General features: G+C 39.0%; 1 protein-coding gene across 4 annotated transcripts in view; it reads right to left on the bottom strand.

The window, feature by feature from the left end:
• Positions 1-452: 452 nt before the first annotated feature.
• VTI1A (vesicle transport through interaction with t-SNAREs 1A) overlaps positions 453-19,421 on the bottom strand; it is a 253,126-nt gene continuing 234,157 nt past the window's right edge. For 2 of the 4 annotated variants that reach the window (XM_084210020.1, XM_084210021.1), the window contains one exon: positions 453-1,546. Coding sequence is in view for 2 of the 4 variants with exons in the window: in XM_084210018.1 (XP_084066144.1) it covers positions 1,453-1,546 (94 nt within the window). In the remaining 2 variants the exon portion in view is untranslated. The remainder of the gene's footprint in view (positions 1,547-19,421) is intronic. The other 2 variants (XM_084210018.1, XM_084210019.1) reach the window with 1 other exon arrangement.

Raw genomic sequence — 19,421 nt, 5'->3', positions numbered from 1 at the left:
TTTCTATGTAGAGAAAACAATGACATTTAGGGCCAAAATCAGCTTCCAAGGACAGCACAGCAAATCAGTTGAGTCCATAGGGATGCCAAAACCCCAAAAATACTAAGGCACATATGAAAATTCAGGGCTCAACTCCTGCCTAATGTGAGGGGAATTTAAAAGTCACCAGATTTTTGTTTCTTTGAACATCTCTTGGAAACATTTAATGGCTTAAGTTCAAGGGCTTAATATTCCTCTTCATTTGCAATATTTGTAAGGGATTGCAAATAATGAATTTAAAAGTTATTATAAAAATATGAACTTCATCACATCAGCAGTGATAGACCTTTGCTGGAGTTGCAAACTTAAATATAAGCCAAATGACCTCAACCAGTCTAAAGGAGAAGCACAGCCAATAGGAAAAGAGAAACAGCTCATTTACACGCAGGTAGATGAAACTATGATATTTTATATCAGCTAAAGCATATATAAATTAACATTTTTACAGTTTCTGTTTAAAAAGGGGAATATCACATCAGAATTTAATACACTCAAAATACTCCAACATGCAGTCTCAACATAGTCAGGCCAGTATTAAAAATCTAGATTGTTTAATGCACTATAATCACACATTTGTTGCTGAACTATTACTTAAGATCTCTTTTCAATCAGCAACAAATAGATAAGTATCTTTAAATATCTTCATTAAGGGCCTATCAGTACATATATCAACACTGTAAGATTTAAAAGAGATTCAGCAGATGGGCTGTAGCCATAACTAGATTTTAGGTAAGTGATGCATTTTCATGATCTTGATGAAAGTGGAATTGCTTTGAATAAGCAGAAAAGAAAGACTAACTTTAAACAAAAAATTGTTAAATTGAGTTTTGGATTTACATCATATATTAAACACCATCCCAAGGTTGCTCTCTTTTTAAAACTAGCTACTGTTCTTAACCAGGTTACATCTACTACGATAATGCGTGATTGGGAGTTAGTCACAGGAGACAGGTTCACTTTCTACATCATTTGGTCTTTGCTTTACTTATATTTTAAATCACAGAAGGTCAGATACTGCTTGATATTCATACACCCTGCACAGCACAAGAAAAGTGCAAAGACCCCTCTTCCCTCATGAAACTCTGGCAACTTACAGGCTAATTGTCTGTGGGTGAATTCAACACATATAAAGTCTTTTTGTACCAGAACAAGCTCTCACTCCAACAAATATTAAGATCCTGAAAACACTCAAATAAGGACAAATATGTAAGAAAAAAATAGCCCCACATGCCATCAACCATGCCATCAACTATGCCATCAATAATACAAAATATTTTACACCACTTGCACCTGAGTTGAAGAGTGGAAAAGAGAGGGGAGACTCTGTCAGTGCAAGAGAATGATTCATGTGACCACTTTGTCTTAATTACTCAGAACAAGCAGTTTGTTGCTGTTTAGTGAAGAACAAAGATATCAGCGTCCCCTGACAGAAAAATAAATAGCCATCATGGTGGTGAAGATGATGATGACTGCCAGCACAACAATCAAAATCCGGTTTTGGATGATCCTGGAAAAAAGCAGAAGAGACAGAAAAAATTGCAGTGAATAAAACAAAATAAATCAGCAGACTAGATATAAAAATTATAAAATGAGGTGTACAAAAAAACTGGAGAAAAGACATATGCCCACAAATTCAGTATTCCCTCTACCATTTTGTGTATCTTGATTATTTTTTACTTCTCCCAATTTCCAGTGCTTCCAACCGTATCTTTATGTAGCTATTAAATCCAACTTTTGTATTCAAGAAATAAGTAGAATTTTCTGAATTATGCATACATTTATATACATATTAGAATAAATTAAATAAATTATGTTCAAATTTATTAACCTTCTAAGAACAAATGAAAAAAAATAGTGTTCAGTCAATGCAATCCAAGCAGGGTGGTCTATAATAGTAAATATCATTATATTTTTTAAAATCATTCTGAAATCTTCAGTAGTTTTAATCTGAAAAGAAACAATTTATTAATTTTCAAGGGATTTTACTATTAAGGAACAAGATTTCAAGGAAACACATGTCAATGAGATACTCACTTGTACTAAAATACCAAGGGAAAAGTACAAAAGATAGTTTTGAAGAAAAGGATGATATAAAGAAGCAAGTGTCAAACTGTGAAGCTTATGTTGTAAAAGCATCTCTTGTCTCTGTAGCATACCTTTACTTATGGTAATAGACAATGTTACATTTCTATGCAGTATGAAAAAAAATGAAGATTAGTGAAAATAAAAAATGCCAGAAGTAGAAAGTCCTAATATTTTTCCATTATTTGTTGGGAGAAATTCCTGCTTCTAAAATCAGTCATCACATCACTTCAGATTCTTCCTAAAATTAATAGGTCAATTAAAATTACTAAATCAAGAAACAGCAGAATGAGGCATTTTACAGGAGGATTTTGGATTGTAAGAATTCACTGTTTGTTATTCCATTTTCACAGAGAAGGAAAAAAATTTTCACAGGCTCTTCATAAATAGGGAGTTTTGCAAAACACACTTGTACATGAAGCTTATAATCAGAATTGGAGAGGTATAGCAAAAAAAATCCCAACAACCGAGTGCAATATAAAAGCACCCCAAGTTATATATTATTTTCTCATGCTTCTGCAAAACAAAACAAAGTCTGCAAGAACCAAACAATGGTAAGAAGAGGTAAAACTGTGTTATGTGAATCAGCAGACCTAGTACAACTTGAAGACAGGGAGTGTAATGTGTTAAAATGAGCATATTTCACGCAGTGAAAGAGAGAAGAAACTCCAGAGAGCAGGGGGGAGTTTTTCTTGGTAAATGTTTTTCATTTGGATGCGGGTGGATATACATATAAATTATACTGGAAAGTGTAAAGAAAAATGCAGTTTTAACCAACTCCAGCTCTCTCCTTGCTTACCCCCCACCTAAAGGAAAAGCAGTAAATGGATGGATGAAAACTGTCACATCAGACAGACACCCTCCCCTGTGACACTCTAAAAGGACTAGCTCTCTATCCTCCTGACAGGTTACAAAATGATCACATTTGCTGACACGTCTTCCGCAAAACTGCTTTAGTGTTTGTGTCCACTTTCCTAGCAGGAGATGAATGGGCTGCTTTGTCCTCATTTATCACTTAAAGCTGAACTAAGATCTGTCTCGTTTATTTTTCCCTTCCTCACTAGAAAGGCTCAACCACAGCATTAATTCTTTCGCGATGACAGCTAATTCAAACTTAACAGGCAATATTTACTCTGCCAAAAGGATGAGGAGGAGGGAGGGATGTTTCTCACTCTTTTTTTCCCTAAAAAGAAAAAAAGTGTAGCAGGCTAACAAAATAAAGCTAATTAAGGGCTTTTGGTTCTTGTTGGTTTGCACTTCAATTTAACACCTGAACTTACAAGCTTCTCTTTTGTGGCAGGGTGTGACATTCTCTGCCAAACACCTGATAACAAACGATTTGCCCAGGCAAATGCACGAAAACCAGAATATATATTTACTCACTCGCCCTCATCACTCCTGAAAGGACACTCAGCAAAATTGAAACTCAGCAGTGAAATAGATTAAAAGCATGAAAACTCTTAAAACATTCAGCCTTAAGTAATACACAGTGCAGCTGGCTTGACAACCATTTTATTTGTGGGATGTGGGCCCCAAGGCATCCATAATGCTAATTTACAAAGGATTAACTGTGAGTGAAACTCGCTTAATCTAACACATAGTTAGGCAAAGGCATACATAACATACTGAGTGTTTAAATCAACTCCTCCTATCTCTGGCCCACCGAAAAAATCATTGCATTGTCTGAGAAGCAAAACTGAAGAAAAATAAAAAAGAAGCATGAAGTCCCCCAAATCATCATTATTTCTAATATTTATTTTTATTACCCTGTCAGTACACACTTGATTGCAAGTGTACTTGATTTCATCAGTGTCTGTGTCTCTGAAATCCTTTTCAAGAAACACTGAGTGAGGCAAGCCACCACCTGTATCTGCTAATTGAAGGTTCACTTACAGTGTGAATCTAGGAAATACATATCAAAGTTCAATTTCTAGGAATCTGAATTAGTCTGCACAGTACAGCAAAAGAATATCATATTAAAAGGAACAAATTAATCATGAAATAGGATGGATGTTATCAACAGATTCCTACTGAAGCATTATATACTTTTAATATTCAAGCCCACAGTTAAAGATTAATTTTATATCTTTAAAAAAAGAATAACATTGAGTTTTACTGTTTTCCTTTCAAGTAGGCAAGTCAAATGAAACTAACTGCATACTGTCCAAAGGATGGGGCTGGGAGGAGAATGACAGAGCTGTTTGGCAGCAGCAGGACAGTCCCAAGGAGCACTCAGTGGTGCCTGTTGAAATCCGAGTCTGGGAGCTGCTGCTAGGACAGAGAACACAAGTTCTGGGTGTCAGCACATTTCTGATCTCAAAGTCAACAGGCAAGGACGACCCTTTAGAGTAAAGAAAAAAGGAAGAGGAAAGGGGGTTTTGAGTGATCCAAGACAGTCAAGCCAGCTCACAGTTGTAGAACAATGGTTGGCATTGGCAGGACCCATCTGTAGGGAAGCCTATAGTACTGTCACAGCCAGACACTGCCAGTGGGTATTGCTCTAGGCAAAGCATCAAGGAATTTAAGTGGGGGAGGGAGTGGTAATACCAAAGGAGAAGAAAATGGGGCCTAAGCTCGCTACAAAAAAATCCCAAAGGCTAACATGCTCACAAGAAGCAGATGATAGTCTTTTATCTCCATTACACCTTAAATTCAACAAAATCTGGTGAATGAGGAAGCCCAGATTTTTCTTTGAAAATGCAAAGCATGTTTACAGGGTAAATAATTTAGGAAAGAATATATACTTGAAAGAAGACACCCATTGAAACATCCATGGCTAAAATGCCTGAAGGCAAAAACTTGTGCATTTGCATGCTGCATTTTATTAAGTTAGCACACTGTAGCTTTAAAAGAATGCATGGCCAAATTAAGAGGAATGTGTGACTGAAACATCAAGGATTCCTCAAGTTTACATTATGAATCACAGTGCTGTTGATATGAGATGAATTAACCATTTAGTTGATGCAGCTTAGGCACTGAATTCACACCAAGTTCTGCTGGAGCCCTGTGCGGGAGCTCGTTAACAGCCAATGTCTACTGTTCCTTTCATACTCGAGGCTCTAGGAGCACAAGGGCTCATTCTACTTTGAGTTAGAAGAGACAAAAAATCTATGCTTTTAAACCAAGCTCCATCTAGTTTATTATGGACAGCAGCCCGAAATATTTGGGTGCAAAACCACACAGAAACCATAACTAAAGCAGATGCAAGGGTAACGTTAACTGACGCACTGGAAGAGCGCTCGGGACTAACACTGCAGAAAGCACATCCCTCTCCTCTCGAGTTTCCTTCTGCTCCACCTCTCCAGATGCCTGACCCTCATGGTCACGGTGCCTAATCTCCAACCACTGCTGTGCTGGAGGGTGCCTCCAGCCAGTGCCAAATTCAGGACACCACCTGCTTTTGAGGATCACCTCCTAGCTGCACAGGGCAACCACTGCTCCGCAGAACAGGTCCCACATGTGCTACCAAACACTGATGCTCCTGGAAAATCCGTTCCCCTCGCTGCTACCCTGGCAGAAATTGTGCTGCCTTTCCACATTTCAAACCCCCAAAGGATTCGCGCCTGTCCGTAGCTTCACACACACACACACACACACACACACACACACACACACACACAATGGGTCTAACTCTGTTTGTGCCATGTTTAGATCTGCTCCATATAAACACAAAGCAGCTCCCAAATAAGCTTTTGCAAACCTTACATTAAGGATGCCAACCGTGTTTAAACCTTTCTATAAAACTGCATTCATTAGCAGGGGAGTGCACGACATCTATATGGGTTCAGCCTGATGTCTTGCACATGTCTTAGTGCCTGATTGACCAGCATTGAATAATGATGCCTTGCCATTAAGCACTGATGGTACAATAACAATTGTCATGAAAATCAGCAATCACGGTAACATGTTAACAAAATGCAGGATATAAACGAACCAGTGCAGACTCTGGGTGCATAAAGAGTGTGTCCTTAACTTGAGGACTACAAATAAAATACTGCAAAAAAATTTCCTACAGAAGCTCAACTCTGACACTGATACAAATAAAAAAACCCAACAAAACCAAACAAATGGCTTGGGGGATCAGTTAGCACACATTCATTACAACACAGGGCTTTATTCTTAAAGAAGGCATCTTGAAAAATAGTGTCCTCAAGAACACAGACTGATTGATGACAGAGCACTGTCTAACAGTGTTTCACTGTAATATGTATTTATGATTTAACTAGAAGTGATTCCTATCAGTTCACTGGACAGAAAGGCTTGCTCTGTACACAAAATCACATCTTAAATGGTCACTTTGAACACTTAGCTATTGCATTTTTTTGTGCCCTTTTATTTCTGATTGGCAGTTTTTGCTAACATGAAAGAAAATAGGTGCATGCAAATCAGTGGCAAGCGATTTTTAAGTGTACAATATTCATGTGCAAATCAGCAGATTCAAACAAACACTAAGTGTGGGTCTAGTCAAATAGGCAAAAACGTACCAGGCAAAATTAAATGTGCATTTAAAGTAATATAGCTTCTTCTTACATAGCTTCTGGACAGACACAATTATTACTGTATATAAGGACATCCTTGTTACGATGAGTTTTCAAATGGGAGCACTAAACCCCACACAGGGGAATAAAATGTTATGATTGGTAAAGCAAAGCCTTAGATACATAATGATAAATCTCAAGTTCAGGGTGTCTGGGGGCTGTTCAATCATTCACATCTTCAGGTTTAAGAATGCTTTTCTTAAATAAAAGCAACTGAAAAGAATGAGGCAGGCTGTGGCAAAAACATAAAGACATGGCAACCTACTGTAATAACAGAGTAAGAGAGCATTGCCTAGCAGAATTACAGCTGGCTGGAAGTATCTGACTCGAGACATTTTTCATCATTAATGACTGAAATTAGCAAACAGAAATACCAGGGAAAAAAATATCTGCACAACTTGCATATGACTCCTTGGCCCTCCTCTAGCTGACCATGGGAAAAGTGAGGAATTTGGAAAACACTCAAGTTTTTTTCGTCTTCCTCACCACTAGCTCTGAGCATATGTCTATGTCTTTATGTTCTCAAGCCAGAAGACCTAATTACATTGTAATTGACATTGTATATTTAGATGTGAAAAGGCTTTGGGGGTGGTGGAGAGGGGATGGAATCCCCCCATGGCTTACTGGGGACAAAAAGACCACACTTCCTGAGATCACCTTCAGTCTGCAGACTTCCTAGCAGAAGCCTCTTCCATGTTCTCTGAATTCCTTCCTGAAATTGCTTTCTCTTTGTAAGAACTTGGGAAAATCCATAAAAATTGCTGAAAGCTGAACAGATAACAAAATGAAACCCTCAAAAATGGAGGGCTGGTGATTAAGAAAGGATGAGCTTTTTCTAGCTGATTTTCTAGCAGGGTTTATTTAAAGAGCCAGGCCATACAGGGCACCTATGATTTTGTTGATAGGGCTGAGAAATTGTGCAGTGCTATGTCTTCTAGCTTAAAAGTTCAGTCTTAAGGACTGGGACTGTCTACTTGTAATAACATGGATACCAATCTCTAGTTATAATATTACACTCAAACCACATCAATGTGTTTCCACCTGGGCCCTGAATGAAAGAATGAGTCATGTAAAACAGGTGCAGGGAAGCAGTCACACTATCCCACTTTAAACATCTAAATTATATCTAGCTAATCTCTCTCAGCTCCTCGTTTATAAGCGCGAGTCCTGCTCTGAACTGCCCTCTCTTTCTCCTGGCTGTACAGGCGCCCCAGCAGTGCTGGTCAGCTAGGTTAGGTGCCTACAGCATAGGAATGAATATCTCTAAAGGCCTGAAAATGAGGCAAGAAAGCTTGCTAGCTCTGAAGGCAAAATCATACAGAAAGGCACTAGCATATGGTAAAGGGTGTAATCTCCATCAATCAGAAATATTGCAGAGATGAAACTCACCAGTGAAGCAGAAGATGCTAATCAATTAGCTGGTAAGGACCTTGATCCATCATCTCTTTTTAATGGATTCTATAGTTGCACATTAAATTTTGACCAGAAGCAAATATACTTTACCTTTGACAGTTTTTCTGGAGGAGTAAAAGAAAGGATATCCCTCTCTTGGCTGAATGCCTGCTGAAACACATTGGCCTTCCTTGACTCAACTATGTTTTTACCTTGCTGTGTCATCTTCTGACAACCTTGCCATATATTAAAACTTATAATTATTTTGATTATATCTGATATCTAAAATACTTATGGAGACATTTAATTAATAATAGAAATCTTCCAACACATTCCAAATGAACAGCATTGGAGTATAGTGTTATTTGGTAGCCATCAGGGCTTGCATGGGCCTTCTCTCAAGGAGCTGGCAGTCTCAGGAAGTGCAAATTGTACCCAAGTGATCAGTGGGGCATGTGTGGGGAGGGAGAGGGGACTGACTGGCCTGGGAAGGAGAGAGATCTACAGGAATAATTGGAAATCAAATATGATAACAGGGAAAGCCTGATCGAGGACCTCATAGATGTGGGACTAAAGGTCAAAACACAAAATTGAAGGGTGCTGAAAATCTTATACTAGCCAGATTTTATTCACTGCTTATTGTAAAATCATATGGGAAGGCATTTCTGAAGGATGAAAAGTATCCTTCTGCTCCTGAGAATGGAACTTTTCTCTGCACGGTTTTGATGCAACTTCAGCTCTCTGCCATCTCCATGCCCACTCCTTCCACAGAGGGAATCAATTAGGTTGTGACTGTCACTAGAAGGCACAAGGGGGCTTCTGGGGCCATGGGAACACACCCACCAAAACGGGAGAGGGACTAACTCATTTCATGCAAAGCACAGGCAACACCAGATCCCTTTGGCAAGTCTAAATGATGATCACATGCACAGTGGCAACTGCAAGTGGAAGGAGTCAAGGTTGTCTTAATCTCCAACCAGCCTTTCTCAGGGTACTGAAGTATCAAGAAGAACAAATCACACATTTAGTCACCTGAGCATGACTAAGAACCATAGGCCTTAGCAAACATTACAAGAGCTTTAGCAAGAGCTCAGAGGGAGGGTGGATAGCCCAGCTGTCAGTGCAGTGGCATTCTTCAGCACGTCGGGTACATGAAACCCTGGTCCCCAAACAGTTAACAGGGAAAAAAAAAAGCCCCAGCCCCCTCTTCAGCACTCAAAGCTCAAGCAATTATTTCTCCAGCAGAAGAAATGTATGCAAGCTATAAAATGACAAGAACGTACAAGATCTCATATTGGCTTTTATGATAAATATAGTTAAATTTACATTCTGTGCAATTTAAAGAAAACAAAAATGTCAAAAGTCTGCATCTTATCAACTTCCATAATCATTAGAAGCCACTAAAAGATGTATCTTAAACAGATGAAAGGAAGTAACGTCTTTCACCCTGCCTCAATTTAATTAATGACTAATCTACAGGTTTTAGGTGTGACAAAGCTGGAGACTGGACACACACACTCTTGCATTATTTTCTTCTGATTACATGATATATGACTGGGCATCTTTTTGTATGGCAAGTTTCCTACAATTGTCTTAACAATGTTGACCTCTTTTGTAAAAACCTGAAGGCATCTGCAGCAATTGTTCCTGAAGATCTGCTATCCAAAATGTTACCATTTCATGGCACTTCTTGAATGATAGAATAGAATTTTTTTTGGTATATATTCATTTTTTTTTCAAATGCTATAAAAGAAAGGAAAACAATCATGGCTAAGGCCATTTGTGAGATGGCATTAAAAGAGCCTACTCTGAGACAGATAAAAATAATGAGAATCTTTCTGTCAAGAAGGATTTAGAAAATATCACGAGCATTATTAAAATTTAATTTTTTACTGTGCTTTTTGGTTCCCCCTTTTCCAGTGATAATGAGCAGGACTGCACACCTCCACAATGCTAGTACTTGTTTTGAGCAATAAATTCAGCCTTCCAGTCTGAAGACATTTCAGACAACAATTTTGACTGCTATAGGCTTATTTTTCAACCTTTTCTGTGCTTTGAGTCTTCCTATAAAAACCAGTTCATAAGCTAATTTTCCACAAGGCCGGTGGAACAAATAAAAATCAATTTTTGCCCAACCAGTTCAGAGAAAACCTGGGAACAGTGAAGACAGAACAGTGAAAAATAAAAAGAATCGATGTATTCACAAATGGTTTACCTAGAGAACTATCAAATTGATAGAGAACTATCAAATTAGTTGTCAGGAGATACTTGCCACTATGAAAGTATTTTCTTTCCAGCATGTTACAGTATTTCTATTAGGGGAGCAGAGAAGCCTCTACTTTGTCGTGACCTCAGACCCCCCGGTTTAACAACCACGTGGAGCCTCCAAATATTCGGTAAAACCACAGGGCACAAAGTCACAGGGCAAGGGCCCCTCGCAGGTCTTGCAACCAGAGGGACCTGCGAGCCCAGCTGGCTTAGGGTGGGTGTAAGTCTTCATGATCTCCTGGAAGGCACAGAGATTCCCGTCTCACAGAAGGCAGGGAGACATCCATGACCTCAGGCCAACCTTGTCAAGAGGAATTTGGTCCATCAAGAGAGGGAAAAAATCATAAAAAACACCGCCCAGACTTCCCTCCTCTGTTAAAACCCCAAGTGTTCAGGAGCACACTGAAGACTAAGCAGTTTAATCTCTTGGACAGCAGAACACAAATTTCTCCAAAGATGGGAATCCCATTTGTAGACTTCAAAACTTTCAAAATCTCAAGGACAACTCAGGGCACTGGCTTTAACATCGTGGCCCAATCTATTTCATCATCTTCCCCACTAATTGGGCAAGTGTTCCCAAAACTGCCCTACTGAGAAGAGACGGGATAGGTGCTCATGTCTGCCTGTCTGCAGCCAGAAAAATTTGTCTGGAAAACTGATTGAAGAACAGAATATGATTTTAATACAAATTAACCATCACTGCTGTGGAAATAAAACAAATTTATAATTTACAAGCTTAAATATTAAGGAAGCTATTTTTAAGCACCTATAATCTTCACTCTGGTATGTAGCATTTTATACACTCCTTTATTTTTATGAGTTGGCATTAGAATGTGACTCATTTTAACAGAAAAAAAAAGGATTAACTACGTTACTCAGAAGTAAAGCTCCATATTACCTATCTAAAATATTGTAACACACCATGGAGACATCATTTCTAGGGCCAAACAAAACATTACTCAATGAAGAAATGGCATGAAATATAAAATATTCAGCAGAGGAAGGGTATTTGGAGCTAAGCAGCTTCACTGCCAATAAACAGCATCATAATAAATAGTGTTCATGTAGGAAAAAATAAGCATACCTGTTCTTCACTATTTGAGATGTAACACCTTAGTGGGGGAAACGAATAAAGATACTATTCTTCCACTAAGCACATGCAGGGAAAAACTAAAACCACCACACATTTTGATTCTGAATCTCTTACAACTGATGCTAATTTGCTTATGATATCTGCCTGATTTAGAGCTAATCTTCTGTAAATTAACTCCTAATGCTGTCTGAAATAATCCTCTTAATGCTGGTCTGTCTTGAGTACTTTATATCAAACACCATGAAAAGCACGAGCATACACAAGGCGTTCAGCAGCTGTAGCGCTGGTGGCTGCTCAAGATTTGCTGTGCCATGAAGGCACCGAGCTGTGGGGCCCTGGGGCAGCTTGGGGACTGCTCTGGTTGTCCCCTTGGAAGGGGACAGCAAGCCAGAGCCGTGTCCCACCACCTCCTGGCCACCAGAGAGAAGAGGAGGCTCTTTGTGTCCTGACAAAATGGTGCAGGGGGTACAGCTCCGTGCTCCGGAGCTCCCACCTCCAGCAGCACATGATAATGAGAACAAGTAAACGGCTCAGGCTTTGAGATTTCCCAGCAATGAGATCTGGGTTAAACAGCACTAATTATCAGCTGGAAGCCTAATCTGATAACGGGTTTGAGAAGGCAGAGACAGACCATTTTGTTTCTTCAGTGGAGGAAAATATTTTTAAGGGTGTTGCTTCAGCATTGGCCAGCTTAATAATTATTGTCAGTGTGCTTACAACTCTGTATTCAAACACATATTTTTTCTGCTAAATCCACTCGAACAATTTTCTCCCCAACATTAATTGAATGATAGAGCCAAAAACCTAATTGATATTGGTGAGCAATGCAATACAAACACATTATTTTCTTGGGTTTTGAAACATAAATGGCAGACACAACTTTGACTGAATAGACTTCTTTATGTTTTAACAGACAGTTTATTGGCCCAGACTCCTACATATAAAAAACACAATTCCAAAAGCAATACATTTTTAATTGAAAAATTAATGTATTTTTACTATGTACAGGTAACTTTGTCAAGTAAAGGGCTTTCAAAACAATTTTAATTCATGGAAGGTTGTCTAGAAATTATATTCTCACCATAGCAAGTGCTTATAGGAGGGTATTATAAGAAAAAAAATCTATTGTTTAAATCATACTTTATTGGAACTTGCTTTTTTAATATATTAAAGAACAGATAAAGCACAGTGATCACTGAGCCGTATGTGTCCAACAGCCCTTCAAGAGACTTGTGGAAATGTATAAAACAAGCAGTGATACAATCCTTTGCCAAACACTGTCATAAATTTTTTATTTGGCAGCTAACATTCTCACTAGCTTTCTTGGCAGCAATTGGGACCTTTAGCAAGAAAGGTGCAGGAGAAAAATACCTTGTTTAGAGATGTTTTCAACACTTTCTGGGATTTTTCAGAACTTCTGCCTGCAGCATATTTTACAACCACAGTCTCCAGTCACCTGATGAGTGGGTGGTGGTTTTAAATTTTTTTTTTTAATATAGACAGCCTACTACTTCCCTCTGGCCTTCAGCCTAGGATGTGAGCGTGTGGAATGGGGCTGTGTGTTCCACAGAGATACAAGTGGTTGCTCCTCTCTGTCTAGACAAAAAAACTTGAAAATAATATCGGAATGTACCTTTCATTGCTCCTGATACTATCTGTATCTTATTCCCGGGTGACAGAGATAAATGAAAGTCAAACGTATGCTGATTACTTTTGCATTTTTCTCAGGAGATATCTGCAGAAGAGCTGGTCACAGGTGCAGCTGCCCTGGCCAGCCAGTGGGTTGCTGAGAAACAGAATTGGGAAACAGATTTCTGTGCCCAGGTCCAGAGGTTTTTTTTGTTTGTTTGTTTGTTTTCCTTTAATATACTGAACTTAACATCTGATGCATTACCTTCCTCCATGAGCCCAGATGTGCTGATGTGTCTTACCAATTCACTTACGGAAAAGATATTCTATATTTTGGTATTTCATCATTTCAGAATAAAAAGAAGATGAACATACTTAACATTTCAGCAATTGCCTCCAAACCTTTCACAGCATTAAGATACATTTCAGTTCTTCACATGAACAGAAAGGAAACTGTCTTCAACAGACGTGGACAAGAAAATCACCTCATCTGCCTCAAATGAGAAAGGCTGGAATTTAGTTTTAGACAGCACACATTGCTCTAAACACAGACCTAATTAAAGTAATGCTGTTACAATCATAAACACAAACTACAAGGCTTCCCCACAGCCTGTGCTCCGGTTCTGCCTGCCGTGTTTACCAGGGGCATCACCCCCGAGAAGGTTTCAGAGCCCACACAGACATCTAGTGGCAGGTGAAAACACTGCACGGTGGCACCGCCACCTGGCACAGCCCGCGGGGACCTGCGGCCGTGCCAGGGTGAGGAGAGCTGCCTTTGCTAGGACTGCGCTTGGGCAACCAGACAGGGAGAGATGCGCTCCCTCCGTGCCATCCCAGCAGGCGTGGGGAGACAGCTGCTCTCCTGGCTGCTCTGGCTTCCCAAATTTACATTCCTATTGATTCTCTTCAATGAAATCAGAGCTCTTTTTGTCTGAGCACCTTTAAATGTCTCTGTCCTTGCTACGATTTTATCTTACTTAAAAACTGCAGAGGCTAATTATGTAGCATCATTTAAAAGTTTCTCTGAACGTTGCTCTGCACAATGCAGTTGACTGGAACACACCGGGGCAATGGGACTTTACAGACAGCAAAAAACACACACGATGAGAAAGAGCAGTCAATAATAAATTCTAAATGGTTGGAGGAGGAATATGACTTGTTCCACGGTCCACATCAATCAATGGAAAGATGCCTAAAACTTCAGTGGGGTTTGAGTCCCACATCTGCAAAGGAGATCAAGCGCCACAGCCCTGCACAGAGTTGTAGGAGCTCAGTGCCCTGATTCTGCTCTGTTACACCATTTTAAATCAAGCAGTACTCAGTGGTGTCATAACCCTGTACATCTGTGTCAGACCCTGTGTTGCAAGGACAGACTCGATGCCAAGAATGCAAAACAGATGTTGCTTTCCTAATGTTTTCTTGTTGTCCTTTCAGTTGTTTTCACGGGGTTCTGTTTTCATTTTGGGGAGCAAAACAGGTCGACAGGACTTTTCAGAGGGCAGACTGGAGGAATGCTTCTGCATCGTCCTTTTTATTTTGTGTGCATGTGTGAATATGCAGAGGCTTTGAGTTACAACTGGGAAAAATATCTTTTTTTTTTTTTTTTAAAGCTTCATTTAAGCTATGCTTAGTTCCCTTGGGGCAAAGGGAAAGGTAGCTATTTGTGGATGGGAAAAAGAGCTTTTGTGAACAGCAAAACTGCATCACCAAACGGCTTAAGAAAAAGATTTTTTGAAGTTATTTTTTACTACTACTTTAAGAGGAAACAGGGATAAATATATCTTTTTTGCATGTTGACTCATTAACAAATTTAGCAATAAACACCTTGCAATTAAGTCTACTAGTTTACTGCTGTCCAGAAGTTTCTCAATACTCTGTACAGAAGGTTTTGGAAAACACATAACTAAGAAATGGTGAAGGCAAATCCCAACAGCTTGCTCAAGCAAATCTAGCCAAGGCTTAAACTCACTTCTGAACACTGAAATTCGAGATGCTGTATCAAATAAGCAGCTCTTTTTCCCTGAAGAGAAGAAACTGGGTGTAGCTAACCTAGTGCATAATAGGTTTATTCTCATTCACAAAACAGGAATTACTTTATGGCCCCAAAGTAAAACTAGCAGAGAAATATACTGGCAGATTTGCTGCAGATGTGTGTTGTGACACGTATGCAGGGAATCTGCTATTAATCACACGCTAAGATTTTAATATTATGTAGGGTAATGCAGGCAATCATTATGGTGGAGGTTCTGGATGCATAACAGCCTAACCCACAAATGGGACTTTTAAATTTAACTCATTTGAGCTCACTCTCACACTGCACCAGTTGAATTCCCTGGTTCATCCCCCCACTCTCCACTACATACATTTATTTCAATATCTATTGTGCTTTTCTTTCTGTGCTTGTCCTCCGCTTCTTTTCTTGAGACACGACAGTTGTTGGGGAAAGTGCAGCTTTTCAATTCTCCCGTTTGTCAGACTATGACAGGAATGTTCTTGTTAGAGGGGCTGTTTGTGAGACCCCTGGACATGCACCCAGCACAGGAAACAGTCTGGCTCAAATGCTGGAAAAGCCATTCTTCACCTGAATCCTTCAAAATTTGTGTCTGAACATAACTAGAACCCATGTATCCATACCCGGGCTGAGATTACTACGGACAATTATACCGTGGAAATGCATTATTCTGACAAAGCAATCAATCACGTTATTTCTCACAATTTCAGTTCACCCCTAAAATTTTCCTTACCTCCAAAGCCAGCTGGATATTATATTACTGAAGCTGTTGAAAGGGTGTAACACTAACCATGAAGCCAAAGGCCACTAAAACTATGCAATGCATAAATTTTTATTGTTTGCTCAGCATTGAAATCTCATTAGGGCTCATAACTCATCGGCGCACTGCAAACATTTGCATCTGCTGATCATGAGAACTTGGACAGAATGTACACCTTTGGCTAATGTACTTGTTATGTTTTTAGATGAGACTGTGTTGCTTTTAATTTTCTTTTAAAAAGTCCTTATGCAGTTGTGAGTCAAATGTCCACTTTTTAAACTGAATACATGAAAACTTTCATTTGCAGTTTCTCAAGGTTGTTCTGTTGCTGGCAATGTTCATGATCATCATTTTATAAAAGCTTCATTTGACTTAGTATTCAGGGTAGTCATTGTTTGAAAACTGTGCCCCATAGAGCATTTAGCTTCATTCATCCTTTCTGTTTTATGCAGCCACATTTTAATTAGATTAAAATTTGTCCTCCAATTAGCTTTCATTAAAGTTTATAGATTACAGGAAAAAATCTCCACTGAGTTGTGCTTCAAAACTGTGCCTTAAGTTTAAAATGAAATAACTGTGCAAATGAAGCTATTATGAAGATTATTACTATGCAAAAAACATCAGTCGCTTCTTGGTTTACTTATACATTTAACTCTGTAATTCATTTTGCCAACTTCAATACCTCTGTGTTCTCTAGAGTAGTCATCATAATAATACCTTACAGTTACAGGATACCTTTCATTACCAAGGATCCTTAGGGGCCTGATTCTGCATACCAGTACTCCTGCTGAAGTCCCTGAAACTATTTGAGCAAGTGCTCCTTGCTGCATGTGAACCAGAACCCAAGTACAGGTCAAATCCTGCTCCCAGATACCCACGTAGCGTTAGTGCCGATCTGCGCAGCTCAGCATGCAAACCAGATATGAACATTATGTAAAAAGTCCTTCTGGGTGAGATGTGGCAGCTGTTTAATGGTGCATGGTTACAGGACTCACCTCTGTAAATGAGGGTGCGAGGACAGATACTTCCCCCACAGTTAAAATTGCAGAGAAAGTTGAGAATGTAATTATCCAAAGAGGAAGTGACTCTGTAGGACACTGGGGCTGGGGCTGCATCTCTGCTGTCACTCACGTCTTCAGATGTGACATTGCCAAGTATCGGATGCCCAGTCACTAATACCTCCTGCACATGCAAATCTACTATGTGCTGAAGGCAATATAAAGTTTACAGTTCACCAGGCTTATCCTACAACCAGACATTTACTCTAGAGCAACCTCTTGGTGGAACACAAGGGACTCCATGTCGGAGCAGGGCACCACAGAAATGGATCTGTTTGCAGGAAATTCTCTCCCAATAGCAAGAGCTATAAATATATACATATAAATAAAAATAAAGAGAGAGAGAGAGAGAGATGCAGCCAACATTTTAAAACTAAAAATAGAGACACTTGGGTTACAAAAACAGGGACCTTTCTTTGCTCTAGCAACATATTTCTGATAGGAGGAACACAGTAGAAAACAGCTACTTTACTACAAATGAAATGTGGATCATTAGCATGGGAGAATTATTTCAGCAAAATGCAGGAGTGTAAAAAGCAGTTTTCCCTATTTTTCATGTACTTATTGGTTGAACAACCACTAGTAAGTCTCCACATCCCTGTGGTAACTAGTGTTACTCCCGCTTAGCAGATGGCAAAAGTAAAGTTTAAGGGTGTCAGAGGCTAGAGGGGAATTTATAGTTTAAATGCTCAAGCCAAGACCATGTTTCCAAGATGCAAAGCAAACAGCAGCAATACTAATTTTAGGAGTCATGCTCAAGTCTGTCCCTTCCTCCACCTGTACTTCTCCTGGCCATCGCATTACAGCATACCAACCTCAGTTGTGCTGACTCAACAGCTTATGGGCCCACATGATGAATCAGATCAAGGAATTGATTCAGGACAAAAAAAGAAAGAGAAAAATGAGAAGGGTGGAGAGGTGAGGAGAGATATTTTGCACTAGATCAATTTAATCTGAAGGCATTGACAGGAAAACAGAAGTACCCATGTAAACAAGAAAGCAGCTGGATGCAGCATAGGGGCTGAGAATGAGTATTTTTTGTAGTATTTCTGCTATTGATGTTGTATTTCTGTTATTGATGTTGATGGTTTTGTACCACAGGACTGAGGTCCAAACCATTCAGAAATAATTCCATTTTTGTGTTTTAACTCTTTTATAACTCTTCTTCTGTTTACCCCCCTTTGCCTGCTTTGCTCTGGGGAAGAGTATAGTTACTCCTCACTACCTTAGCTCAACAAATTTGCACAAGAAAATTCAGAAACTGCAATTATTTGACTTTCCACAATCAGGACCTGGAACACCAAGTCTGCCTTCTCAGTTACACTGTCTGTATTTCAGTAATTCTGCTTCATTTCCTCAATAGAATTGCCATGTTTCATAAAATGCACACAAACTAGTCATGCTTTATGTCAAGGGTGCATTTACAAATAGTTTATAAAGGATTTAGATGATTAACCATATATTAGGACAGTTAATCAAATTTAAGAGGCTATTTCAGAATTCTACAGATCAAGCAGTTATTTATAATCCTTGTTATTGCTTTCTACCTTACATCCAATCCTAATGCACACCATTAGAATATTCTGCTAACTCTTTATCAATTATTTGTGTTAGCAGAAAAATCCCAAACAAAAAAAAAAAAACAAAAACAAAACAAAACAAAAAAAAAAACAAACCCAAATTCTATCGTAAGGAATAGGTTAGATAATTAGGACATTGAGACTCCTAGACTAAACGAATCAGACCCAAGAATCAAATCTTTGGAGATAATTAGCCTCTGCCATGGTTTAGATACTTCAAGGTCCTTAAAAATCTCAGCCCTCATCACTGTGCACATGGGATTTAGGTAATTAAAAAAAGCAGGCAAAGTGTCATCTGAAAAGGCACAAATGCTGCAGTAGCTGCAACAGCTGAGGAACACATATTTTCTTCAAAAAACCATCGGCATCATGACAGGTTGCTTAAAGCTTCAGTGCTTCATGCTGGTTGGGAAAAAAACCCAGACAATGGAAAACCTGAGGAATGTTAAATTTAACTGTTATCCGTACAAAATGTAGTTCAGCTCAGTTAGAACAGAATGAAAAGTTATTTCTTGTCATTTTATTCAGTCATTTGAAGCAGTGTCTTCTCTTTTTCATAGTTTTCACTTGGTACTGGGCATACAGAATGTTTTTAATGAAGAAATAACTACAGATCACTTTTTATTGTGATATGATTTATATAGTTAAAAAAAAAAATCTGTTCTGGAAGTATAGTGTATTTGGTGCTATTTTTGCCTAGGAATGGAAACTCGAACTGGAAATAGAGTCATTCATTCACACTTCCAGGATGACATCGCGTTGACAGGCATGCAAACTTGGAAAGGTGCTACGCAGGCACTCCTAAAATACTACACTGTATTTTTTTCCTTCTAAGCTTCAATTATGAAAATGTTATAGAGGGATCAGTACTTTGTGAAGGCTAAGGCTTCCTCATTTGCAAGAGATCCTCTTTCAGAAGTACAAAGACAAGAAAAGTCAAGGCACTAACAACTAAATAAACTGTTTTCACA

The sequence above is a fragment of the Fringilla coelebs genome, assembly GCF_963513975.1.
Source record: "Fringilla coelebs genome assembly, chromosome: 8".
Classification (NCBI taxonomy): domain Eukaryota; kingdom Metazoa; phylum Chordata; class Aves; order Passeriformes; family Fringillidae; genus Fringilla; species Fringilla coelebs.
Note: the sequence above shows the minus strand (reverse complement) of the source record. Positions and strands in the feature narration are given on the sequence as shown.